The 26073-nt window shown below is 46.8% G+C and overlaps 1 protein-coding gene across 1 annotated transcript in view; it reads right to left on the bottom strand.

Moving 5' to 3' along the window:
- Positions 1-26073, bottom strand: part of LOC142349731 (uncharacterized) — a 59998-nt gene that overhangs the window by 14051 nt on the left and 19874 nt on the right. The window contains exon 7 of the mRNA XM_075401472.1: positions 23957-24040. Within this exon, the coding sequence (XP_075257587.1) occupies positions 23957-24040 (84 nt within the window). The remainder of the gene's footprint in view (positions 1-23956; positions 24041-26073) is intronic.

Below are 26073 nucleotides of genomic sequence, written 5' to 3'. Positions count from 1 at the left end.
TGTGTGTCTGAGTTTGTGCGTGTTTGTGTGTGAGTGTGTGTTTGTGCGTGTGTATGTGTGGTTGTGCGTGTGTGTGTGAGTTTGCGTGTATGTGTGTGTGAGTGTGTTTGCGTGTGCGTGTATGCGTTTGCGTGTGTGAGTTTGGGTGTGTGTCCATTTGCGTGTGTGCGTGTGCGTGTGTGTTTGTGTGTGTGTGAGTGTGTATGTGTGCTTGTGCGTGTGTGTGTGAGTCTCTGTGTGTGTGTGCGTGTGTGTGTGTTTGTGTGTGTGTGCGTGTGTGTTTGCGTGTGTTAATGTGTATGAGTGTGTGTGTGTATGTGTATGTGCGTGTGCTTGTGTGTATGTGTTTTTGTGTGTGTGTGTGTTTGTGTTGTGTGTGTGTGTTTGTGTGTGAGCGTGTCTCTGTGCAAGGGTGTTTCTGTGTGTGTGTGCGTGCGTGCGCGCGCGTGTGTGTGTGTGTGGGCGTGTGTGTGAATATGTGTGTGTTTTTGTGTGCCTGTGTGTTTGTGTGTGTGTTTGCTTGCGTGTTTGTTTTCGTGCGTGTGTGTGTGAGTGTGTTGTGTGTGTGTTTGTGTGTGCGTGTGTGTGTGTTTGGGGGGTTGTGTGTGAGTGTGTGTGTGCGTGTGCATTTTTGTGTTCGTGCGTGTGTGTGGATTTGCTTGTATGTTTGTATGTGTGTGTGTGTCAATGTGCGTGTGTGCATGTGCGTCTGGGTGTTTGCTTGTGAGTGTGTGTATCTGTGTGTGGGTGTATTTGTCTTTTGTGTGTGTGTGTGTGTGCGTGCGCGCGTGTGTGTGTGTGTTTGGGGGTTGTGTGTGAGTGTGTGTGTGCGTGTGCATTTTTGTGTTCGTGCGTGTGTGTGTGGATATGCTTGTATTTTTGTATGTGTATTTGTCCATGTGTGTGTGTGCAATGGTGTTTCTGTGTGTGTGTGCGATGCGTGTGCGCATGTGAGTGTTTGTGTGTGTGAGCGTGTGTGTGGGTGTGTTTATGTGTGTTTTTGTTAGAGTGTGTGTGTGTGGTTTTGTGTGTGTCTTTGTGTATGTATGTGTTTTTGCTTGTACGTGTGTGTGAGTAGATGTGTGTGTTTGTGGTGTGTTTGTTTGTTTGTGTGAGTGAGTGTGCGTGTTTGTGTATGTGTGAGCGTGTGAGCAAGAGTGTGTGTGTGTCTGCGTGTGTGTTTGTTTGTGCGTGTGCTCATGTGTTTGTGTGTGCGTGTGTGTGTTTGTGTGTGTGTGTTTGCGTGTGTGCGTGCGTGTGTGTGCGAGGTTGTTTGCGTGCGTGTATGTGAGTGTGCGCGCGTTTGTGTTTGTGTGTGCGTGTGGGTGTGTATGTGTGTGCGTGATTGTGTGTGTCTCTGTGTGTGTGTGGGTGTGTTTTTGTTTGTGATTGGATTGTGTGTTTGTGTGTATCTTTGTATGGGTGTTTGTGTGTGCGTGTGTGTGCGTGTGTGTATGTGTATGCGTGTGTATTTGTGTGTGCGCGTGTGTGTGTGTGTGTGTTCGTGTGTGTGTATGTACATGTGTGTGTGTGTGTACGTGAGAGAGACAGAGAATGTGTGCATGTTGGTGTGTGTGCTGGTGTGTGTGCGTGTGTTTGTGTGTTCATGTGTTTATGTATGTGAATGTGTATAGGTATTTGTGTGTGCGTATGTGTGTTTGTGCGTGCGTGCGTGTGTGCGTGTGTATGTGTGTGTGTGCATGTGTGTATGTGTGTACGTTTGTGTGTGTAGGCGTCTGTTTGAGGGTGCGCGTGTGGTGTTCGTGTGTTTGTATGTGTGTTTGTGTTTGCGTGTGTGTTTTTGTGTTTTTGTGTATGTGGGTGTTTGTGTGTGTGTGTGCGTCCGTTTCAGTGTGTGTTTATGTGTGTGTGTGTGCGCGAGTGTGCTTGTGTGTTTGGGCATGTGTGTCAGTGGGTGTGTGTGCGTGTGTGTGCGTTTGTGTGTAAGCGTATGTGTGTGTGTGTGTGTGTGTGTGTGGTTGTTTGTGTGTGTATGCCTGCGCGCGTGTGTGTGCGTGTGTATCTGTGTGCGTGTGTGTGTCAGCGTCTGTTTAAGGGTGTGCGTGTGGTGTTCGTGTGTGTATGTGTGTGGGTGTTCGTGTGTGTGTGTGTGTGTGTTGGTGTGTGCGTGTGACTTTTTGTGTTTCTGTGTGTGTTTGTGTGTGTGTAAGTGTTCGTCCGTGTCAGTGTGTGTTTATGTGTGTCTGTGCGTATATGTGTGTCTGTTTGTTTGTGTGTGTTTTTGCGTGCGTGTGTGTGGGTGTGATTGTGTGTGTATGTGTGTGTTTCGATGAGTTTGTATGTGTGTGAGAGTGTGTGTGTGCGTGTATTTGTCTATGCGCGTGTTTGTGAGTGTGTGTTTGCGAGTGTGTGTATGTGTGTGTGCGTCTGTGTGTGTGCGTATGTGTGTGTTTGTGTGTGAGTGTGTATGTGTGTGTATGGTTGAGATTGTGTGTGTTTGTGCGGTGTGTGTGCGTGTGTGTGTGCGCGTAGATGGGTTTGCGTGTGTGATTGTGTGGGTGTGTGTGTGTGCGTGTGTGTGTGTTCGTGTGTGTGTGTTTGTGTGTGAGTGTGTATGTGTGTATGTTTGAGTTTGTGTGTGTTTGTGCGGTGTGTGTCGTGTGTGTGTGCGCGTAGATGGGTTTGCGCGTGTGTTTGTGTGTGTGTGTGTGATTGTGCATGTGTATGACTGTGTGTGTGAGTGTGTGTTTGTGTGGGAGTGCGTGTGTGTGTGCTTGTGCGTGTGTGTGTGTTTGTGTGTGTTGTTCTGTGTGTGTGTGTGCGTGTGTGTTTGTTTGTGTGTGCGTATGTGTATGTGTGTGTTTGCGTAAGTGTGTATGTGTGTGAGTGTGTGTGCGTGTGTGTGTGTGTTTGTGTGTGTGTGTTTTTGTGTGTGTGTGCTTGTGCGTGTGTGTGTGAGTCTCTCTGTGTGTGTGCGTGTGTTTGTGTTTTTGCGTGCGTGTGTGTTTGTGTGTTTGTGCGTTTGTGTGTGTAAGTGTGTGTGTATTTGTGTGTGTGTGTGTGTGTGCGTCTGTTTGTGTGTATGTGTATGTGTGTGTTTGCGTGAGTGTGCATGTGTGTGTGTGTGTGTGTGTGTGTTTGTGTTTGTGCGCGTGTTTGCGTGTGTGCGTGTGTATGTGTGTGTGCGTGCGTGTGTGTGTGTGCGTATGTGTGTGTGGGTGCGTGTGTGGGTTTGCGTGTGTGACTGTATGAGTGTGTGCCTGTGTGTGTGTGTGCGTGTGTTTGTGTGTGTGTGTGCGCGTGTTTTTGCTTGTACGTGTGTGTGAGTAGATGTGTGTGTTTGTGGTGTGCTTGTTTGTTTGTGTGTGTGAGTGTGCGTGTTTGTGTGTGTGTGTGGGTGTGTGTGTGCGTTTGTGTGTTTATGTGTATATGTATGTGACTGTGTATGGGTATGTGTGTGCGCGTGTGTGTGTTTGTGCGTGTGCGCGTGTGTTTGTGTGTGGGTGTGTGTGTTTGTGTGTTTGTGTGCCTTTGTGCCTGCGTGTGTGTGCGAGGTTGTTTGCGTGCGTGTGTGTGATTGTGCGCGTGTGTGTGTCTTTGTGCGTGTGTGTGTATGTGTGTGTGCGTGAGTGTGTGTGTCTCTCTGTGTGTGGGTGTGTTTTTGTGTATGTGTGTCTGAGTGGGTGTGTGTGTGTTTGTGTGTGTCTTTGTATGGGTGTGTGTGTGTGTGTGTGTGTGTGTGTGTGTGTGTTCGTGTGTGTATGTAGATGTAAGTGTGTGTGTTTGGTGTGTTTGTGTTTGTGTGTGTACGTGAGAGAGACATAGAGTGTGTGCATGTTGGTGTGTGTGCTGGTGTGTGTGTGTGTTTGTGTGTTTATGTGTTTATGTATGTGAACGTGTATAGTTAAGTGTGTGTGCGAGTGTGTGTTTGTGCGTGCGTGTTTGTGTGTGTGCGTTTGTATGTTTGTGTGTGTGTGCGCTTTTGTGTGTGTGCGTGTGTGTGTTTGTTTGTGCGTTTTTGTGTGTGAGTGTGTGTGTGTTTGTGTGTTTGTGCATGTGTGTGTGTGTGTGTGTGTTTGTGCGCGTGTTTGTGTGCGTGTTTGCGTGTGTGCGTGTGTATGTGTGTGTGCGTGCGTGTGTGTGTGTGCGTGTGTGTGTGTGGGTGCGTGTGTGGGTTTGCGTGTGTGAATGTATGAGTGAGTGCCTGTGTGTGTGTGTTTTTGTGTGTGTATGTGTGTGTGCGTGTGTGTGTGCGCATGTGTGTCTGGGTTTGTGTGCGTGTGTAGGTTTGCGTGTGTGATTGTGTGGGTGTGTGTGTGTGTGTGTGTGTGCGTGTGTGTGTGTTCGTGTGTGTGTGTGTGTTTGTGTGTGAGTGTGTTTGTGCGGTGTGTGTGCGTGTGTGTGTGCGCGTAGATGGGTTTGCGCGTGTGTTTGTGTGTGTGTGTGTGTGTGATTGTGCATGTGTATGACTGTGTGTGTGAGTGTTTGTTTGTGTGGGAGTGCGTGTGTGTGTGTGCTTTGCGTGTGTGTGTGTGTTTGTGTGTAAGAGTCTGTGTGTGTGTGTGTGTGCGTGTGTGTTTGTTTGTGTGTGCGTATGTGTATGTGTGTGTTTGCGTAAGTGTGTATGTGTGTGAGTGTGTGTGCGTGTGTGTGTGTGTGTTTGAGTGTGTGTGTTTGTGTGTGTGTGTGTGTGTGCTTGTGCGTGTGTGTGTGAGTCTCTGTGTGTGTGTGCGTTTGTTTGTGTTTTTGCGTGCGTGTATGTGTGTTTGTGCGTTTGTGTGTGTAAGTGTGTGTGTGTGTGCGTGTGTTTGTGTGTATGTGTATGTGTGTGTTTGCGTGAGTGTGCATGTGTGTGTGTGTGTGTGTTTATGCGCGTGTTTGCGTGTGTGCGTGTGTATGTGTGTGTGCGTGCGTGTGTGTGTGCGTATGTGTGTGGGTGCGTGTGTGGGTTTGCGTGTGTGACTGTATGAGTGTGTGCCTGTGTGTGTGTGCGTGTGTTTGTGTGTGTGTGTGTGTATGTGTTTTTGCTTGTACGTGTGTGTGAGTAGATGTGTGTGTTTGTGGTGTGTTTGTTTGTTTGTGTGTGTGTGTTTGCGTTTGTGTGTTTATGTGTATATGTATGTGACTGTGTATAGTTAAGTGTGTGTGCGAGTGTGTGTTTGTGCGTGCGTGTTTGTGTGTGTGCGTTTGTATGTTTGTGTGTGTGTGCGCTTTTGTGTGTGTGCGTGTGTGTGTTTGTTTGTGCGTTTTTGTGTGTGAGTGTGTGTGTGTTTGTGTGTTTGTGCATGTGTGAGTGTGTGTGTGTGTGTGTTTGTGCGCGTGTTTGTGTGTGTGTTTGCGTGTGTGCGTGTGTATGTGTGTGTGCGTGCGTGTGTGTGTGTGTGTGCGTGTGTGTGTGTGGGTGCGTGTGTGGGATTGCGTGTGTGAATGTATGAGTGTGTGCCTGTGTGTGTGTGTGTGTTAGTTTGTGTGTGTATGTGTTTTTGCTTGTACGTGTGTGTGATTAGATGTGTGTGTTTGTGGCGTGTTTGTTCGTTTGTGTGTCTGAGTGTGCGTGATTGTGTGTGTGCGGGTGTGTGTGTGCTTTTGTGTATTTATGTGTATAAGTATGTGACTGCGTATGGGTATGTGTGTGCGCGTGTGTGTGTTTGTGCGTGTGCGCGTTTGTTTTTGTGAGGGTGTGTGTGTTTGTGTGTTTGTGTGCGTGTGTGCCTGCGTGTGTGTGCGAGGTTGTTTGCGTGCGTGTGTGTGAGTGTGCGTGGGTGTGTGTTTGTGCGTGTGTGTGTAAGTGTGTGTGCGTGAGTGTGTGTGTCTCTCTGTGTGTGGGTGTGTTTTTGTGTTTGTTTGTGAGTGGGTGTGTGTGCGTTTGTGTGTGTCTTTGTATGGGTGTTTGTGTGTGGGTGTGTGTGCTTGTGTGTATGTGTATGTGTGTGTATTTGTGTGTGTGCGTGTGTGTGTGTTCGTGTGTGTATGTAGATGTATGTGTGTGTGTTTGGTGTGTTTGTTTGTGTGTGTGTGTACGTGAGAGAGACAGAGAGTGTGTGCATATTGGTGTGGGTGCTGGTGTGTGTGCGTGTGTTTGCGTGTTTATGTGTTTAAGTATATGAACGTGTATGGGTAAGTGTGAGTGTGTGAGTGTGTGTTTGTGCGTGCGCGTGTGTGTGTGCGTGTGTATGTTTGTGTCTGTGTGAGCGTTTGTGTGTGTGTGTGTGTGTGTGTGGGTGTGTATGTGGCGTGTTTGTTCATTTGTGTGTGTGAGTGTGCGTGATTGTGTGTGTGCGGGTGTGTGTGTGCTTTTGTGTATTTATGTGTATATGTATGTGACTGCGTATGGGTTTGTGTGTGCGCGTGTGTGTGTTTGTGCGTGTGCGCGTTTGTTTTTGTGAGGGTGTGTGTGTTTGTGTGTTTGCGTGCGTGTGTGCCTGCGTGTGTGTGCGAGGTTGTTTGCGTGCGTGTGTGTGAGTGTGCGCGTGGGTGTGTGTTTGTGCGTGTGTGTGTAAGTGTGTGTGCGTGTGTGTGTGTCTCTCTGTGTGTGGGTGTGTTTTTGTGTTTGTTTGTGAGTGGGTGTGTGTGCGTTTGTGTGTGTCTTTGTATGGGTGTTTGTGTGTGGGTGTGTGTGCTTGTGTGTATGTGTATGTGTGTGTATTTGTGTGTGTGCGTGTGTGTGTGTGTGTTCGTGTGTGTATGTAGATGTATATGTGTGTGTTTGGTGTGTTTGTTTGTGTGTGTGTGTACGTGAGAGAGACAGAGAGTGTGTGCATGTTGGTGTGGGTGCTGGTGTGTGTGCGTGTGTTTGCGTGTTTATGTGTTTAAGTATATGAACGTGTATGGGTAAGTGTGTGTGTGTGAGTGTGTGTTTGTGCGTGCGTGTGTGTGTGTGCGTGTGTATGTTTGTGTCTGTGTGAGCGTTTGTGTGTGTGTGTGGGTGTGTGTTTGTGTGTTTGTGTCTGCATGCGTGCATGCGTTCGCGTGTGTGTGTGCGCTTTTGTGTGTGTGCGTGTTTGTGTTTGTTTGTGCGTTATTGTGTGTGAGTGTGTGTGTGTTTGTGTGTTTGTGCATGTGTGAGTGTGTGTGTGTTTGTGTTTGTGCGCGTGTTTGTGTGTGTGTGTTTGTGTGTGTGCGTGTGTATGTGTGTGTGCGTGCGTGTGTGTGTGTGTGTGTGCGTGTGTGTGTGTGGGTGCGTGTGTGGGTTTGCGTGTGTGAATGTATGAATGTGTGCCTGTGTGTGTGTTTGTGTGTGTATGTGTTTTTGCTTGTACGTGTGTGTAAGTAGATGTGTGTGCTTGTGGTGTGTTTGTTTGTTTTTGTGTGTGAGTGTGCGTGTTTGTGTGTGTGCGGGTGTGTGTGTGCGTTTGTGTATTTGTGTATATGTATGTGACTGTGTATGGGTATGTGTGTGCGCGTGTGTGTGTTTGTGCGTGTGCGCGTGTGTTTGTGTGTGGGTGTGTGTGTTTGTGTGTTTGTGTGCGTGTGTGCCTGCGTGTGTGTGCGAGGTTGTTTGCGTGCGTGTGTGTGAGTGTGAGCGTGTGTGTGTTTGTGCGTGTGTGTGTATGTGTAAGTGCGTGAGTGTGTGTGTCTCTCTGTGTGTGGGTGTGTTTTTGTCTATGTTTGTGAGTGGGTGTGTGTGTGTTTGTGTGTGTCTTTGTATGGGTGCTTGTGTGTGCGTGTTTGTGCGTGTGTGTATGTGTATGTTTGTGTATTTGTGTGTGTGCCTGTGTGTGTGTGTGTGTTCGTGTGTGTATGTAGATATTGGTGTGGGTGCTGGTGTGTGTGCGTGTGTTTGCGTGTTTATGTGTTTAAGTATATGAACGTGTATGGGTAAGTGTGAGTGTGTGAGTGTGTGTTTGTGCGTGCGCGTGTGTGTGTGCGTGTGTATGTTTGTGTCTGTGTGAGCGTTTGTGTGTGTGTGTGTGTGTGTGGGTGTGTATGTGGCGTGTTTGTTCATTTGTGTGTGTGAGTGTGCGTGATTGTGTGTGTGCGGGTGTGTGTGTGCTTTTGTGTATTTATGTGTATATGTATGTGACTGCGTATGGGTATGTGTGTGCGCGTGTGTGTGTTTGTGCGTGTGCGCGTTTGTTTTTGTGAGGGTGTGTGTGTTTGTGTGTTTGCGTGCGTGTGTGCCTGCGTGTGTGTGTGCGAGGTGGTTTGCGTGCGTGTGTGTGAGTGTGCGCGTGGGTGTGTGTTTGTGCGTGTGTGTGTAAGTGTGTGTGCGTGTGTGTGTGTCTCTCTGTGTGTGGGTGTGTTTTTGTGTTTGTTTGTGAGTGGGTGTGTGTGCGTTTGTGTGTGTCTTTGTATGGGTGTTTGTGTGTGGGTGTGTGTGCTTGTGTGTATGTGTATGTGTGTGTATTTGTGTGTGTGCGTGTGTGTGTGTGTTCGTGTGTGTATGTAGATGTATATGTGTGTGTTTGGTGTGTTTGTTTGTGTGTGTGTGTGTACGTGAGAGAGACAGAGAGTGTGTGCATGTTGGTGTGGGTGCTGGTGTGTGTGCGTGTGTTTGCGTGTTTATGTGTTTAAGTATATGAACGTGTATGGGTAAGTGTGTGTGTGTGAGTGTGTGTTTGTGCGTGCGTGTGTGTGTGTGCGTGTGTATGTTTGTGTCTGTGTGAGCGTTTGTGTGTGTGTGTGGGTGTGTGTTTGTGTGTTTGTGTCTGCATGCGTGCATGCGTTCGCGTGTGTGTGTGCGCTTTTGTGTGTGTGCGTGTTTGTGTTTGTTTGTGCGTTATTGTGTGTGAGTGTGTGTGTGTTTGTGTGTTTGTGCATGTGGGAGTGTGTGTGTGTTTGTGTTTGTGCGCGTGTTTGTGTGTGTGTTTGTGTGTGTGCGTGTGTATGTGTGTGTGCGTGCGTGTGTGTGTGTGTGTGCGTGTGTGTGTGTGGGTGCGTGTGTGGGTTTGCGTGTGTGAATGTATGAGTGTGTGCCTGTGTGTGTGTTTGTGTGTGTATGTGTTTTTGCTTGTACGTGTGTGTAAGTAGATGTGTGTGCTTGTGGTGTGTTTGTTTGTTTTTGTGTGTGAGTGTGCGTGTTTGTGTGTGTGCGGGTGTGTGTGTGCGTTTGTGTATTTGTGTATATGTATGTGACTGTGTATGGGTATGTGTGTGCGCGTGTGTGTGTTTGTGCGTGTGCGCGTGTGTTTGTGTGTGGGTGTGTGTGTTTGTGTGTTTGTGTGCGTGTGTGCCTGCGTGTGTGTGCGAGGTTGTTTGCGTGCGTGTGTGTGAGTGTGAGCGTGTGTGTGTTTGTGCGTGTGTGTGTGTATGTGTAAGTGCGTGAGTGTGTGTGTCTCTCTGTGTGTGGGTGTGTTTTTGTCTATGTTTGTGAGTGGGTGTGTGTGTGTGTTTGTGTGTGTCTTTGTATGGGTGTTTGTGTGTGCGTGTTTGTGCGTGTGTGTATGTGTATGTTTGTGTATTTGTGTGTGTGCGTGTGTGTGTGTGTTCGTGTGTGTATGTAGATGTAAGTGTGTGTGTTTGGTGTGTTTGTTTGTGTGTGTGTGTGTGTGTGTACGTGAGAGGGACAGAGAGTGTGTGCGTGTGTTTGTGTGTTTATGTGTTTATGTATGTGAACGTGTATAGGTAAGTGTGTGTGAGTGTGTGTTTGTGCGTGCGTGTGTGTGTGTGTGTGTGCGTGTGTATGTTTGTTTGTGCGTTTGTGTGTGTGAGTGTGTGTGTGTTTGTGTGTTTGTGCATGTGTGTGAGTGTGTGTGTGTGTGTTTGTGCGCGTGTTTGTGTGTGTGTGTGTTTGCATGTGTGCGTGTGTATGTGTGTGTGCGTGCGTGTGTGTGTGTGTGTGCGCGTGTGTGCGTGTTTGTGCGTGTGTGTGTATGTGTGTGTGCGTGAGTGTGTGTGTCTCTCTGTGTGTGGGTGTGTTTTTGTCTATGTTTGTGAGTGGGTGTGTGTGTGTTTGTGTGTGTCTTTGTATGGGTGTTTGTGTGTGCGTGTGTGTATTTGTATGTGTGTGTATTTGTGTGTGCGCGTGTGTGTGTGTGTTCGTGTGTGTATGTAGATTTAAGTGTGTGTGTACTTGAGAGAGACAGAGAGTGTGTGCATGTTGGTGTGTGTGCTGGTGTGTGTGCGTGTGTTTGTGTGTTTATGTGTTTATGTATGTGAACGTGTATAGGTAAGTGTGTGTGCGAGTGTGTGTTTGTGCGTGTGTGTGTGTGTGTGCGTGTGTATGTTTGTGTGTGTGAGCGTGTGTGTGTCTGTGTGTGGGTGTGTGTTTGTGTGTTTGTGTCTGCATGCGTGCATGCGTTCGCGTGTGTGTGTGTGCGCTTTTGTGTGTGTGCGTGTGTGTATATGTGTACGTGTGTGTGTACGCGTCTGTGTAAGGGTATGCGTGTGGTGTTCGTGTGTTTGTATGAGTGCGTCCATGTCAGTGTGTGTTTATGGGTGTGTGTATGTGTGTGTGTTTGTGTTTTGTGTTTAATTGTGTGTGTGTGTTGCGCGAGTGTGTCAGTGGGTGTGTGTGTTTGTGCGTTCGTTTGTGTGTGTGTGTGTTTGCGTGTGTGATTGTGTGGGTGTTTGTGTGTGTTTTTGCGTGCGTGTGTGTGCATGTGTTTGTGTGTGTTTGTGTGCGTGTGTGTGCGTATGTGTATGTTTGTGTGTGTGAGCGTGTGTGTGTCTGTGTGTGGGTGTGTGCTTGTGTGTTTGTATCTGTATGCGTGCTTGCGTGCGTGTGTGTGTGTGCGCTTTTGTGTGTGTGCGTGTGTGTATGTGTTTACGTGTGTGTGTGTACGCGTCTGTGTAAGGGTGTGCGTGTGGTGTTTGTGTGTTTGTATCTGTGTTTGTGTGTGCGTGTGTGTTTTTGTATTTATGTGTAAGTGTGTGTTTGTGTGTGTGCATCCGTGTCAGTGTGTGTTTATGTGTGTGTGTATGTGTGTGTGTTTGTGTTGTGTGTTTAATTGTGTGTGTGTGTGCTAGTGTGTGTGTGTTTGGGCGTGTGTGTCAGTGGGTGTGTGTGTGTGCGTTCGTTTGTGTGTGTGTTTGCGTGTGTGATTGTGTGTGTATGTGTGCGTGTGTGTGTGCGTGTGTGTGCGTTTGTGTGTAAGCGTGTGTGTGTGTGTGGTGGTGTGTTTGTGTGTCTTTTTGTGTTTATGTGTGTGTTTGTGTGTGTAAGTGTGCGTCCGTGTCAGTGTGTGTTTATGTGTGTCTGTGCGTATATGTGTGTCGGTGTCTTTGTGTGTGTTTTTGCGTGCGTGTGTGTGGGGTGTGTTTGTGTGTGTTTGTGTGCGTGTGTGCGTGTGTTTGTGTATGTGCGTGTTTGTGTGTAGATTTGCGCGTGTTTGTATGTGTGTGCGTGTGTGTGTGTGTTTGTGTGTGTATGTGTGTCTGTGTTTGTGTGCGTGTGTGGGTTTGCGTGTGTGATTGTGTGGGTGTGTGCGTGTGTGCGTGTGTGTGTGTGCGTGTGTGTGTTTGTGTGTGAGTGTGTATGTGTGTGGGTGAGTTTGTGTGTGTGCGGTGTGTGTGCGTGTGTGTGTGATTGCGCATGTGTATGACTGTGTGTGAGTGTGCTTGTGCGTTTGTGTGTGTGTTTGTGTGTGAGTGTGTGTGTGCTTGTGCGTGTGTGTGTGTATTTATGTGTGTGAGTCTGTGTGTGTGCGTGTGTGTGTTTGTTTGTGTGTGCGTGTGTGTATGTGTGTATGTGTGAGTGTGTATTTGTGTGAGAGTGGGTGTGCGTGTGTGTGTGTGTTTGCCTGTGTGTGTGCGAGTGTGTGTGCGTATGTGTATGTGTGTGTTTGCGTGAGTGTGTATGTGTGTGTGTGCGTGTGTGTGTGTGCGTGTTTTTGCGCGTGTTTGTGTTTGTGTGTGAGTCTCTGTGTGTGTGCGTGTGTGTGTGCGTGTGTGTGTGCGTGAGTGTGTGCGTATGTGTATGTGTGTGTTTGCGTGAGTGTGTATGTGTGTGTGTGCGTGTGTGTGTGTGTGCGTGTTTGTGCGCGTGTTTGTGTGTGTGTGTTTGCGTGTGTGTGTGTGTCTCTGTGTGCGTGTGTGTGTGTGTGTGTGTGTGCGAATGTGTGTTTCTGCGTGTGTGGGTTTGCGTGTGTGATTTTGTGTGTGTGCGTGTGTGTGTGTGTGTTTTTGTGTGAGTGTGTATGTGTGTGGTTGAGTTTGTGTGTGTGTGTGCGGTGTGTGTGTGCGTGTGTGTGTGTGCCCGTGTGTGTGTGTGTTTTCGCGTGTGTTTGTGTATGTATGATTGTGCATGTGTATGATTGTGTGTGAGTGTGCTTGTGCGTGTGTGTGTGTTTGCATTGTTTGTGTATGTGTTTGTGTGCGTGTGTTTGTGTGTATGTGTGTGTGTCTTCTTGTGCGTGTGTGTGTGTGTGAGTCTCTATGTGTGTATGCGTGTGTGTGTGTTTTTGCGTGCGTGTGTGTGTGTGTGTTTGTGCGTTTGTGTGTGTGCGTGTGTGTGTGTGTGCGTGTGTTTATGTGTGTGTGTGTGCGTGTGTGTGTTTGTTTGTAAGTGTGTATGTGTGTGGTTGAGTTTGTGTGTGTGTGTGTGGTGTGTGTGTGCGTGTGTGTGCGCGCGTGTGTGTGTTTGCGCGTGTGTTTGTGAGTGTTTGATTGTGCATGTGTATGATTGTGTGTGTGCGTGTGCTTGTGCGTGCGTGTGTTTTTGCGTTGTGTGTGTATGTGTTTGTGTGTGTTTGTGTGTGTGTGAGAGTATGTGTGTGTGCTTGTGCCTGTGGGTGTGTTTTTGTGTGTGAGTCTGTGTATGTGTGCGTGTTTGTGTGTGCGCGTGTGTGTGTTTGTGTGCTTGTGTGTGTGTGTGTGTTTGCGTGTGTGTGTTTGTATGTGCGAGATTGTGCTCGTGTGTGTGTGTGTGTGTGTTTGTGTGTATGTGTGTTTGTGTGTTTGCGTGCGCGCGTTTGTGTGTGTGCGTGTGTGTGTGTGTGTCTGTGTGTGTGTGTGCGTGCGTTTGTGTGTATGTATGTGCGTGATTGTGCTCGTTTGTGTGTGTGTGTGTTTGTGTGTATGCGTGTGTGTGCGTGCGCGCGTGTGTTTGTGTGTGCGTATGTGTGTGTGCGTGTGTGTGTGTGTGTTTGCGTGTGTGTGTGTGTATATGTGTGTATGTGTGTGAGAGTGTGTGTGTGCTTGTGTATGTGTGTGTTTGCGTGTGTGCATATGTGTGTGTTAGTGTGTGATTGTGCGCGTGTGTGTTTATGTGTGTGTGTGTTTGTGTGTGAGTGTGTATGTGTGTGGGTGAGTTTGTGTGTTTGTGCGGTGTGTGTGCGTGTGTGTGTGCGCGTGTGTGTGTGTGTGTGTGTGTTTGCACGTGTGTTTGTGTATGTGTGATTGTGCTTGTGTATGATTGTGTGTGTGAGTGTGCTTGTGCGTGTGTGTGTGTGTGTGTGTTTGCGTTGTGTGTGTGTATGTTTTTGTGTGTGTGTGTTGTGTGTATGAGTGTGTGTGTGTGCTTGTGCGTGTGTGTGTGTGTGAGTCTGTGTGTGTGTGCGTGTGTGTGTGTGTTGTTGCGTGCGTGTGTGTGTGTTTTTCTGCGTTTGTGTGTGTGAGTGTGTGTGTGTTTGTGTGTTTGTGCGTGTGTGCGTGCGTATGTGTATGTGTGTGTTTGCGTGAGTGTGTATGTGCGTGTGAGTGTGTGTGCGTGTGTGTGTGCGTGTTTGTGCGCGTGTTTGTGTGTGTGTGTGTTTGCGTGTGTGCGTGTGTGGGTTAGCGTGTGTGATTGTATGGGTGTGTGCGTGTGTGTGTGTGTGCCCGTGTGTGTGTGTTTTCGCGTGTGTTTGTGTATGTGTGATTGTGCATGTGTATGATTGTGTGTGTGAGTGAGCTTGTGCGTGTGTGTGTGTGTTTGCGTTGTGTGTGTGTTTGTGTTTGTGTGTGTGTGTTTGTGTGTGTGTGTGTGAGTGTGTGTGTGCTTGTGTGTGTGTGTGTGTGTGCGAGTCTCTGTGTGTGTGTGCGTGTGTGTGTGTTTTTGCGTGCGTGTGTGTGTGTGTGTTTGTGCGTTTGTGTGTGTGAGTGTGTGTGTTTGTGTGTGTGCGTGTGTGTGTGCGTATGTGTATGTGTGTGTTTGCGTGAGCGTGTATGTGTGTGTGAGTGTATGTGTGCGTGTGTTTGTGCGTGTTTGTGCGCGTGTTTGTGTGTGTGTGTGTTTGCGTGTGTGCGTGTGTATGTGCGTGTGCGTGTGTGTGTGTGCGTGTGTTTGTGTGTAAGTGTGCGCGTGTTTGTGTTTGTGTGTGAGTGTGTTTGTGTGTGGTTGAGTTTGTGTGTGTGTGCGGTGTGTGTGCGTGTGAGTGCGTGTGTGTGTGTTTGCGCGTGTGTTTGCGAGTGTTGGATTGTGCATGTGTATGATTGTGTGTGTGCGTGTGCTTGTGCCTGTGGGTGTTTTTTTTTGTGTTAGTCTGTGTATGTGTGCGTGTTTGTGTGTGCGCGTCTGTGTGTGTGTTTGTGCTTGTGTGTGTGTTTGTGTGCTTGTGTGTGTGTTTGCGTGTGTGTGTATGTATGTGCGTGATTGTGCTCGTGTGTGTGTGTGTGTTTTTGTGTGTATGTGTGTTTGTGTGTTTGCGTGCTTGTGTGTGTGTGCGTGTGTGTGTGCTTGTGTGTGTGTGTGTGTGTGCTCGTATTTGTGTGTGTGTGTTTGCGTGTGTGAGTGTTTGTGTGCTTGTGTGTGTGTTTGCGTGTGTGTGTATGTATGTGCGTGATTGTGCTCGTGTGTGTGTGTGTTTGTGTGTATGTGTGTTTGTGTGTGTGCGTGCGCGCGTGTGCGTGCGCGCGTGTGTGTGTGTGCGTGTGTGTGTGTGGGCGTGTGTGTGTGCGTGTGTGTGTGTTTGCGTGTGTGTATATACGTGTGTATGTGTGTGCGAATGTGTGCGTGCTTGTGTGTGTGTGTTTGCGTGTGTGCATATGTGGGTTAGTGTGTGATTGTGCGCGTGTGTGTTTATGTGTGTGTGTGTGTGTTTGTGTGTGAGTGTGTATGTGTGTGGGTGAGTTTGTGTGTTTGCGCTAGTGTTTGTGTTTGTGTGATTGTGCTTGTGTATGATTGTGTGTGTCAGTGAGCTTGTGCGTGTGTGTGTGTTTGCGTTGTGTGTGTGCATGTGTTTGTCTGTGTGTGTTTGTGTGTGTTTGTGTGTGTGAGAGTGTGTGTGTGTGCTTGTGCGTGTGTGTGTGTGAGTCTCTGTGTGTGTGCGTGTGTGTGTGTTTTTGCGTGCGTGTGTGTGTGTTTGTGCGTTTGTGTGTGTGAGTGTGTGTGTGTTTGTGTGTTTGTGCGTGTGTGTGTGCGTATGTGTATTTGTGTGTTTGCGTGAGTGTGTATGTGTGTGTGAGTGCGTGTGCGTGTGTTTGTGCGTGTTTGTGCGCGTGTTTGTGTGTGTCTGTTTGCGTGTGTTTGTATGTGCGTAATTGTGATCGTGTGTGTGTGTGTTTGTGTGTATGTGTGTTTGTGTGTGTGCGTGCGCGTGTGTGTGTGTGTGCGTGTGTGTGTGCGTGTGTGTGTGTGTGCTCGTATGTGTGTGTGTGTTTGCGTGTGTGAGTGTCTGTGTGCTTGTGTGTATGTGTTTGCGTGTGTGTGTTTTTATGTGCGTGATTGTGCTCGTGTGTGTGTGTGTTTGTGTGTATGTGTGTTTGTGTGTGCGCGTGCGCGCGTGTGTGTGTGTGCGTGTGTGTGTGCGTGTGTGTGTGTGGGCGTGTGTGTGTGCGTGTGTGTGTGTGTGTGTTTGGGTGTGTATATATGTGTGTATGTGTGTGCGAGTGTGTGTGCTTGTGTATGTGTGTGTTTGCGTGTGTGCATATGTGTGTTAGTGTGTGATTGTGCGCGTGTGTGTTTGTGTGTGTGTGTTTGTGTGTGAGTGTGTATGTGTGCGGGTGAGTTTGTGTGTTTGTGCGCTGTGTGTGCGTGTGTGTGTGCGCGCATGTGTGTGTGTGTGTTTGCGCTAATGTTTGTGTTTGTGTGATTGTGCTTGTGTATGATTGTGTGTGTCAGTGTGCTTGTGCGTGTGTGTGTGTTTGCGTTGTGTGTGTGTGCATGTGTTTGTCTGTGTGTGTTTGTGTGTGTGTGTGAGTGTGTGTGTGTGCTTGTGCGTGTGTGTGTGTGAGTCTCTGTGTGTGTGCGAGTGTGTGTGTGTTTTTGCGTGCGTGTGTGTGTGTTTGTGCGTTTGTGTGTGTGAGTGTGTGTGTGTGTTTGTGTGTTTGTGCGTGTGTGTGTGTGCGTATGTGTATGTGTGTGTTTGCGTGAGTATGTGCTTGTGAGTGTGTGTGCGTGTGTGTGTGTGTGCGTGTTTGTGCGCGTGTTTGTGTGTCTGCGTTTGCGTGTGTGCGTGTTTATGTGTGTGCGCGTGTGTCTGTGTGCGTATGTGTGTGTGCGTGTGGGGGTTTGCGTGTGTGATTGTATGGGTGTGTGCGTGTGTGTGTGTTTGTATGTGTGTGTGTTTGTGTGTGAGTGTGTATATGTGTGGGTGAGTTCGTGTGTGTGTGTGTGTGTTTTTGTGTGTGAGTCTGTGTATATGTGCGTGTTTTTGTGTTTTTGCGTGCGTGTGTGTGTGTGTGTGTGGTTGTGCGTTTGTGTGTGTGAGTGTGTGTGTGTGTGTTTGTGTGCTTGTGCGTGTGTGTGTGTGTGAGAGTCTCTGTGTGTGTGTGTGCGTGTGTGTGTGCTTTTGCGTGCGTGTGTGTGTGTGTGTGTGTGTGTGTTTGTGCGTTTGTGTGTGTGAGTTTGCGTGTGTTTGTGTGTTTGCGCGTGTGTGTGTGCTTGTGCGTGTGTGTGTGTGAGAGAGTCTCTGTGTGTGTGTGTGCGTGTGTGTGTGCTTTTGCGTGCGTGTGTGTGTGTGTGTGGGCGTGTGTGTGTGCGTGTGTGTGTGTTTGCGTGTGTGTATATACGTGTGTATGTGTGTGCGAATGTGTGTGTGCTTGTGTGTGTGTGTTTGCGTGTGTGCATATGTGTGTTAGTGTGTGATTGTGCGCGTGTGTGTTTATGTGTGTGTGTGTGTTTGTGTGTGAGTGTGTATGTTTGTGGGTGAGTTTGTGTGTTTGCGCTAGTGTTTGTGTTTGTGTGATTGTGCTTGTGTATGATTGTGTGTGTCAGTGAGCTTGTGCGTGTGTGTGTGTTTGCGTTGTGTGTGTGCATGTGTTTGTCTGTGTATGTTTGTGTGTGTTTGTGTGTGTGAGAGTGTGTGTGTGTGCTTGTGCGTGTGTGTGTGTGAGTCTCTGTGTGTGTGCGTGTGTGTGTGTTTTTGCGTGCGTGTGTGTGTGTTTGTGCGTTTGTGTGTGTGAGTGTGTGTGTGTTTGTGTGTTTGTGCGTGTGTGTGTGCGTATGTGTATTTGTGTGTTTGCGTGAGTGTGTATGTGTGTGTGAGTGCGTGTGCGTGTGTTTGTGCGTGTTTGTGCGCGTGTTTGTGTGTGTCTGTTTGCGTGTGTTTGTATGTGCGTAATTGTGATCGTGTGTGTGTGTGTTTGTGTGTATGTGTGTTTGTGTGTGTGCGTGCGCGTGTGTGTGTGAGTGCGTGTGTGTGTGCGTGTGTGTGTGTGTGCTCGTATGTGTGTGTGTGTTTGCGTGTGTGAGTGTCTGTGTGCTTGTGTGTATGTGTTTGCGTGTGTGTGTTTTTATGTGCGTGATTGTGCTCGTGTGTGTGTGTGTTTGTGTGTATGTGTGTTTGTGTGTGCGCGTGCGCGCGTGTGTGTGTGTGCGTGTGTGTGTGCGTGTGTGTGTGTGTGTGTGTTTGCGTGTGTGTATATATGTGTGTATGTGTGTGCGAGTGTGTGTGCTTGTGTATGTGTGTATTTGCGTGTGTGCATATGTGTGTTAGTGTGTGATTGTGCGCGTGTGTGTTTGTGTGTGTGTGTGTTTGTGTGTGAGTGTGTATGTGTGTGGGTGAGTTTGTGTGTTTGTGCGCTGTGTGTGCGTGTGTGTGTGCGCGCATGTGTGTGTGTGTGTTTGCGCTAATGTTTGTGTTTGTGTGATTGTGCTTGTGTATGATTGTGTGTGTCAGTGTGCTTGTGCGTGTGTGTGTGTTTGCGTTGTGTGTGTGTGCATGTGTTTGTCTGTGTGTGTTTGTGTGTGTGTGTGAGTGTGTGTGTGTGCTTGTGCGTGTGTGTGTGTGAGTCTCTGTGTGTGTGCGAGTGTGTGTGTGTTTTTGCGTGCGTGTGTGTGTGTTTGTGCGTTTGTGTGTGTGAGTGTGTGTGTGTGTTTGTGTGTTTGTGCGTGTGTGTGTGTGCGTATGTGTATGTGTGTGTTTGCGTGAGTATGTGCTTGTGAGTGTGTGTGCGTGTGTGTGTGTGCGTGTTTGTGCGCGTGTTTGTGTGTCTGTGTTTGCGTGTGTGCGTGTTTATGTGTGTGCGCGTGTGTCTGTGTGCGTATGTGTGTGTGCGTGTGGGGGTTTGCGTGTGTGATTGTATGGGTGTGTGCGTGTGTGTGTGTTCGTATGTGTGTGTGTTTGTGTGTGAGTGTGTATATGTGTGGGTGAGTTCGTGTGTTTGTGTGTGTGTGTGTTTTTGTGTGTGAGTCTGTGTATATGTGCGTGTTTTTGTGTTTTTGCGTGCGTGTGTGTGTGTGTGTGTGGTTGTGCGTTTGTGTGTGTGAGTGTGTGTGTGTTTGTGTGCTTGTGCGTGTGTGTGTGTGTGTGAGAGTCTCTGTGTGTGTGTGTGCGTGTGTGTGTGCTTTTGCGTGCGTGTGTGTGTGTGTGTGTGTGTTTGTGCGTTTGTGTGTGTGAGTTTGCGTGTGTTTGTGTGTTTGCGCGTGTGTGTGTGCTTGTGCGTGTGTGTGTGTGAGAGAGTCTCTGTGTGTGTGTGTGCGTGTGTGTGTGCTTTTGCGTGCGTGTGTGTGTGTGTGTGTGTGTGTGTGTGTGTTTGTGCGTTTGTGTGTCAGAGTTTGCGTGTGTTTGTGTGTTTGTGCGTGTGTGTGTGCGTATGTGCGTGTTTAGGTGTTTGTGCGTGTGTGTGTGTTCGTATGTGTGTGTGCTTGTGGGTGTTTGCGTGTGTGATTGTATGGGTGTGTGCGTGTGTGTGTGTTTGCGTGAGTGTGTATGTGCGTGTGAGTGTGTGTGTGTGCGTGTGTGTGTGCGTGTTTGTGCGCGTGTTTGTGTGTGTGTGTGTTTGCGTGTGTGCGTGTTTAGATGTGTGTGTGTGTGTGTGCGTATGTGTGTGTGTGCGTGTGGGTGTTTGCGTGTGTGATTGTATGGATGTGTGCGTGTGTGTGTGTTTGTGTGTGTGTGTGTTGGTGCTTGTGTGTGAGTTTGTGGGCTTGTTTGTATGTGTTTGCGAGTGTGTGTGTATGTGCGTGATTGTGCTCGTGTGTGTGTGTGTGTTTGTGTGTATGTGTGTTTGTGTGTGTGCGTGCTTGTGTGTGTGCGTGCTTGTGTGTGTGTGTGTGTACGTGTGTTTGCGTGTGTGTACGTATGTGCGTAATTGTGCTCGTGTGTGGGTGTGTGTATGTTTGTGTGTATGTGTGTTTGTGTGTGTGCGTGCGCGCGTGTGTGTGTGTGCGTGTGTGTGTGTGTGCGTGTGTGCGTGTGTGTGTGTGTGTGCGTGTGTGTGTGTGTGTGCGTTTGTGTGTGTGTGTGTGCGTGTGTGTGTATATGTGTGTATGTGTGTGAGTGTGTGTGTGCTTGTGTATGTGTTTTTGCGTGTGGGTAATTGTGTGTGTTAGTGTGTGATTGTGCGCGTGTATGTTTATGTGTGTGTGTCTTTTTTGTGAGTGTGTATTGTGTGGGTGAGTTTGTGTGTTTGTGCGGTGTGTGTGTGTGCGCGCGCGCGTGTGTGTGTGTGTGTGTGTGTGTGTGTGTGTGTGTGTGTGTGTGTGTGTGTGTGTGTGTTGTGTATGTGTGATTGTGCATGTGTATGATTGTGTGTGTGAGTGTGTTTGTGCGTTTGTGTGTGTGAGTTTGCGTGTGTTTGGGTGTTTGTGCGTGTGTGTGTGCGTATGTGCGTGTTTAGGTGTGTGTGCGTGTGTGTGTGTTCGTATGTGTGTGTGCGTGTGGGTGTTTGCGTGTGTGATTGTATGGGTGTGTGCGTGTGTGTGTGTTTGCGTGAGTGTGTATGTGCGTGTGAGTGTGTGTGTGTGCGTGTGTGCGTGCGTGTTTGTGCGCGTGTTTGTGTGTGTGTGTGTGTTTGCGTGTGTGCGTGTTTAGATGTGTGTGTGTGTGTGTGTGTGTGCGTATGTGTGTGTGTGCTTGTGGGTGTTTGCGTGTGTGATTGTATGGATGTGTGTGTGTGTTTGTGTGTGTGTTGGTGCTTGTGTGTGAGTTTGTGGGCTTCTTTGTATGTGTTTGCGTGTGTGTGTGTATGTAAATGCGTGATTGTGCTCGTGTGTGTGTGTGTGCGTTTGTGTGTATGTGTGTTTGTGTGTGTGCGTGCTTGTGTGTGTGCGTGCTTGTGTGTGTGTGTGTGTACGTGAGTTTGCGTGTGTGTATGTATGTGCGTAATTGTGCTCGTTTGTGGGTGTGTGTATGTTTGTGTGTATGTGTGTTTGTGTGTGTGCGTGCGCGCGCGTGTGTGTGTGCGTGGGTGTGTGTGTGTGTGTGCGTGTGTGTGTGTGTGTGTGTGCGTGTGTGTGTGTGTCTGCGTGTGTGTGTGTGTGCGTGTGTGTGTATATGTGTGTATGTGTGTGAGTGTGTGTGTGCTTGTGTATGTGTTTTTGCGTGTGGGTATTTGTGTGTGTTAGTGTGTGATTGTGCGCGTGTATGTTTATGTGTGTGTGTGTGTGTGTTTGTTTGTGAGTGTGTATTGTGTGGGTGAGTTTGTGTGTTTGTGCGGTGTGTGTGTGCGCGCGCGTGTGTGTGTGTGTGTGTGTGTGTGTGTGTGTGTGTGTGTGTTTGTGTATGTGTGATTGTGCATGTTTATGATTGTGTGTGTGAGTGTGCTTGTGCGTATGTGTGTGTTTGCTTTGTGTGTGTATGTGTTTGTGTGTGAGTGTGTGTTTGTGTGTGTGTGAGTGTGTATGTGTGCTTGTGCGTGTGTGTGTGAGTCTCTCTGTGTGTGTGTGCGTGTGTGTGTGTTTTTGCGTGCGTGTGTGTGTTTGTTTGTGCGTTTTTGTGTGTGAGTGTGTGTGTTTGTTTGTTTGTGCGTGTGTGTGTGCGTATGTGTATGTGTGTGTTTGCGTGAGTGTGTATGTGTGTGAGTGTGTGTGCGTGTGTGTGTGTGTGCGTGTTTGTGCGCGTGTTTGTGTGTGTGTGTTTGCGTGTGTGCGTGTAAATGTGTGTGCGCGTGTGTGTGTGTGTGTGCGTATGTTTGTGTGCGTTTGTGGGTTTGCGTGTGTGATTGTATGGGTGTGTGCGTGTGTGTGTGTGTTTGGTGCGTGTGTGTGTGTTTGTGTGTGCGTGCGCGTGTGTGTTTGTGTGTGAGTGTGTATGTGTGTGGGTGAGTTCGTGTGTGTGTGGTGTGTGTGCGTGTGTGTGCGTGTGTGTGTGTTTGCGCGTGTGTTTGTGAGTGTGTGATTGTGCATGTGTATGATTGTGTGTGTGTGCGTGTGCTTGTGCGTGTGTGTGTGTGTTTGCGTTGTGTGTGTATGTGTTTGTGTGTGTGTTTGTGTGTGTGTGAGTGAGTGTGTGCTTGTCCTTTTTTTGTGTATGAGTCTGTGTGTGTGTGTGTGTGTGCGTGTGTGTGTGCGCGTGTGTGTGTGTGTTTGTGCGTGTGTGTGTATGTGTGTGTTACTGTGTGATTATGCGCGTGTGTGTGTATGTGTTTGTGTGTATGTGTGTGTGCGCTTGTGTGCGTGTGTGTGTGTTTAATTGTACGAGTGTGTGTGTGAGAGTGTGCGTGTGTGTGTGGTTGTATGAGTGTATGTTTGTGTGCTTGTGTGTGTGTTTGCGTGTGTGTGTATTTAAGTGCGTGATTGTGCTCGTGTGTGTGTGTGTGTGCTGGCGTGTGTGTGTGTATGTGTGTGAGTGTGTGTGTGTGTAAGTGTTTGTGTGTGAGTGTATTTGTGCGTGTGTATGTGTGTATGTGTGTGTATGTGAGTGTGAGTGTGTGCTTGTGTGCGTGTGTTTGCGTGTGTGTGTGTGTATGTTTGTGTGATTGTGCGCGTGTGTGTGTATGTGTGTGTACGTGTGTGCGTGTGTGGGTGTGTGTTTGTATGTATGCGTGTTTGTGTGTGTATGTGTGTGAGTGTGTGTGTGTGTGTGTTTGTATGTGTATATGTTTGTGTGTGTGTATGTGAGTGTGAGTGTGCTTGTGTGTTTGTGTTTGCGTGTGTGTGTATGTGTGTGTGTGTTAGTGTAAGATTGTGCTCGTTTGTGTGTGTGTGCTGGCGTGTGTGTGTGTGTGTGCGTGTGTATGTGTGTGAGTGTGCGTGTATGTGTATGTGTTTTTGTGTGAGTGTGTGTGCGCGTGTGTCTGTGTATGTGTGTGTATGTCTGTGTGAGTGTTTGTGCTTGTGTGTGTGTTTGCGTGTGTCTGTTTGTGTGTGATTGTGCGCGTGCGTGTGTGTATGTGTGTGTATTTGTGAGTGTATGTGTGTTTGTGTGTGTGTACAGTGGCGCGCGCGTGCGTGTGTGTGCGTGTGTATGTGTGTGTGTGTGTGTGTGTGCGTGTATGGGTGTTTGTGTGTGAGTTTGTATGTGTGTGTGTGTGTTTGCTTGTGTGTGTTTGCGTGTGTGTGTGTATGTGTGTGTGTGATTGTACGCGTGTGTGTATGTGTGCGTGTGCATGTGTGTGTATGTGTATTTGTGTGTGTGCGCGTGTGCGCGTGTGTGTGTGTGCGTGCGTGCGCGCGCTTGTGTGTGTTTGTGCGTGCGTGTGTGTGTATGTGTGTGCGTGTGTGTGTATGTGTGTGAGTTTGTATGTGTGTGTGTGTTTGCTTGTGTGTGTTTGCGTGTGTGTGTATGTGTGTGTGATTGTACGCGTGTGTGTATGTGTGCGTGTGCATGTGTGTGTATGTGTATTTGTGTGTGTGTGCGTGTGCGCGTGTGTGTGTGTGCGTGCGCGCGCTTGTGTGTGTTTGTGCGTGCGTGTGTGTGTGTGTGTGCGTGTGTGTGTACGTGTGCCTGTGTGTGTGTGTGCGTGTGGTGTGTGTTTGTTGTGTGTGTGTGTGTGTATGTGTGTGTGTGTGTGTGTGAGTGTGTGTGCGTGCGTGTATGCGTATGTGTGTGAGTGTGTGTGTGTGTAAGTGTTTGTGTGTGAGTGTATTTGTGCGTGTGTATGTGTGTATGTGTGTGTATGTGAGTGTGAGTGTGTGCTTGTGTGCGTGTGTTTGCGTGTGTGTGTGTATGTTTGTGTGATTGTGCGCGTGTGTGTGTATGTGTGTGTACGTGTGTGCGTGTGTGTGTGTGTTTGTATGTATGCGTGTTTGTGTGTGTATGTGTGTGAGTGTGCGTGTGTGTTTGTGTTTGCGTGTGTGTGTATGTGTGTGTGTTAGTGTAAGATTGTGCTCGTTTGTGTGTGTGTGCTGGCGTGTGTGTGTGTGCGTGTGTATGTGTGTGAGTGTGCGTGTGTGTGTATGTGTTTTTGTGTGAGTGTGTGTGTGCGTGTGTCTGTGTATGTGTGTGTATGTGTGTGTGAGTGTTTGTGCTTGTGTGTGTGTTTGCGTGTGTCTGTTTGTGTGTGATTGTGCGCGTGCGTGTGTGTATGTGTGTGTATTTGTGAGTGTATGTGTGTTTGTGTGTGTGTACAGTGGCGCGCGTGTGTGTGTGTGTGTGTGTGCGTGTGTATGTGTGTGTGTGTGTGTGTGTGTGTGCGTGTATGTGTGTTTGTGTGTGAGTTTGTATGTGTGTGTGTGTTTGCTTGTGTGTGTTTGCGTGTGTGTGTGTATGTGTGTGTGTGATTGTACGCGTGTGTGTATGTGTGCGTGTGCATGTGTGTGTATGTGTATTTGTGTGTGTGCGCGTGTGCGCGTGTGTGTGTGTGTGTGTGCGTGTGTGTGTATGTGTGTGAGTTTGTATGTGTGTGTGTGTTTGCTTGTGTGTGTTTGCGTGTGTGTGTATGTGTGTGTGATTGTACGCGTGTGTGTATGTGTGCGTGTGCATGTGTGTGTATGTGTATTTGTGTGTTGCGAGTTTATTGCGAGTTTTTAAACGATATCTTTCGGCATTCAAAACCGGGTTTTTTAAAGTTTTTTTTCAAGTCGAACACAAACCCCAGATGGTTTTGATGGAGGTGCTTCTCCACCCGATCCCATACTCAGTCTCTCGTTCTCTGCTTTCGTTTTCTCAGACATCACCTGTAAACAAAGACAAGCAAATAGAATAAACAAGCAAGCAAACTGATCAGACAAAAACAATTCATCATTAAATTACTGTCCAAATTAATTTTAATATATCAAAGTTTGCGAACTTTAACTCTTAATTTAATTTTTTTTTCAATTTTCCTTTTCTTGTTTTTTGATGTCTTTCGAAACAACATATATTTGTCAAATATTTTTTTGTCAAACGTTTAATTTTAATGGAACCTTAATTTTAATATATTTTTTTAAATTATGAAGTAAACTCTGAGAAAAATCATTGAGTAACAGAACAACTTGGAACTCTGTATCAGTTTCTTGTGTTTTTTTTCATTACATATTCACTTGAAGAAGTTGTTCCCTTTCCCATAGCGGACATTTTTCTTGGAATTTTATTTACAATTGCGATCAAACTGATTCTTGTTTTCGCACTGATTGTAGTTTCTGCAGCCTAGTAATAGATGAAGCTGATTTATGGATAAAGTTAATATGGGTATAATAAAAGAAAAAAGGAATGAATTGTCGAGAGCCACAATGCATCAAGTGCGTTGAGACCCCACCTGAGAAATTTATGATTTTTATGATTTCAAGCATTCAAAATTGTCCGTCGAGCGACGATTTCTAACCAAAAACGACGAAAACCTAATCTTTTAATCGTAGTTTCTTAATAATTGGTGGTACTTAACATTGGAAATCTTAGTATAGCACCCATTTTTGTACAAAATAGCAAAATTCGTTTTTGAGCCACTTAAACATACATTTCCTGTGTTTACTATGAAAGATTATAGCAAAATCTAACGTAACAACGATTTCTTCCGCTCAAAACTGATGATAACAAAGTGTTATGACACTTTTTTGAAGTCTTTGTACGGAGTTCTCAACTAAAATAAGGAAGCAACTTTCACTAAAAAAAATTGAATAAAGGATTCAAAAAAACATAGACGGCAGGCTGCTGGAATAGGTGCGAAATAGACTTGCGTTCGTAAAATACAGATAGAAACAGCAACAGAAATGAATTGAAAATATGTATGGCGGTTACCCAAAAACTTGAACTGAAAACTATTTCATCATCGAGAACATTGATAAATGCAAATCGTTACTCATTACTTCAAAAAATTTTCCTGAAATCTGCAAAACAATAAACTTGCAGGTTATCAGAAATCTCGCTGCACATTTAAGCGTCAAACAAGACAAGAACTAGAAAAACAAGAAATTCAAAAAATTGAGCAAAAACCAGAGAAATGTTGCTCAAATTCGTGACGCTATTGCTCTCAAACACAATGCATGCAACTAAAATTTAGATGTTAACTCATGTATGTGTATAACACATGTATGTGTCAAAAAATACCGGACATAAAATGTTAACTCATTGAAACTGTTCTATTACGTTTCAAATCAGTTAATTATTTTAGTTATGCTTGTTTTGAGAGATATTGAGAACTATCACGAATGAGCCAAAGTATTACTACAAAAAAAACTACATAAACAAGTTGATTCCAAAATATCGCTCATACTCCATGACAAAATTAGAGTAAAAGCCCAAAAAAACAAAAAAAATTGCACTTTGGGGGTTTAAACCACCGCTCCTATTCATTATTGGATCTCATTTTTCACTTTTCATTAGTATTGTGTAATTAAACTCTCTGCTGCAATGCAGCTATTACAAAGTTAGATAAAAGTTTAGAAACACTATCAGGAAGAATATTATGACAAACGTGATTTACAAAAACTGATATAGCTTCTGATAAAATTTCTGAGGTTACTAACACTTACTGAGCCAGCTAATTGTCAGAATAAGTTGATTAAGAGAAAAAAATCAAGGAAAAAGAAAGAAGATGATAGAGAAAAAAATCAAGAAATAAAAAAAACTTCAATGAAATTCTGTAACGATATCTCTGCAAAATCCTAACTTACAATATATAGTTGCTGTCTGGAGAAAAAATTGGATCATATTTTCTCCAATTAAGTCATGTAAACAATACTAGGCAGAGAAATATTAAATAAACGTCAGGAATTGCAAAGAAATTTAATTG

Source organism: Convolutriloba macropyga, chromosome 11, assembly GCF_964194025.1.
Source record: "Convolutriloba macropyga chromosome 11, txConMacr16.3, whole genome shotgun sequence".
NCBI lineage: Eukaryota > Metazoa > Xenacoelomorpha > Acoela > Convolutidae > Convolutriloba > Convolutriloba macropyga.
Note: the sequence above shows the minus strand (reverse complement) of the source record. Positions and strands in the feature narration are given on the sequence as shown.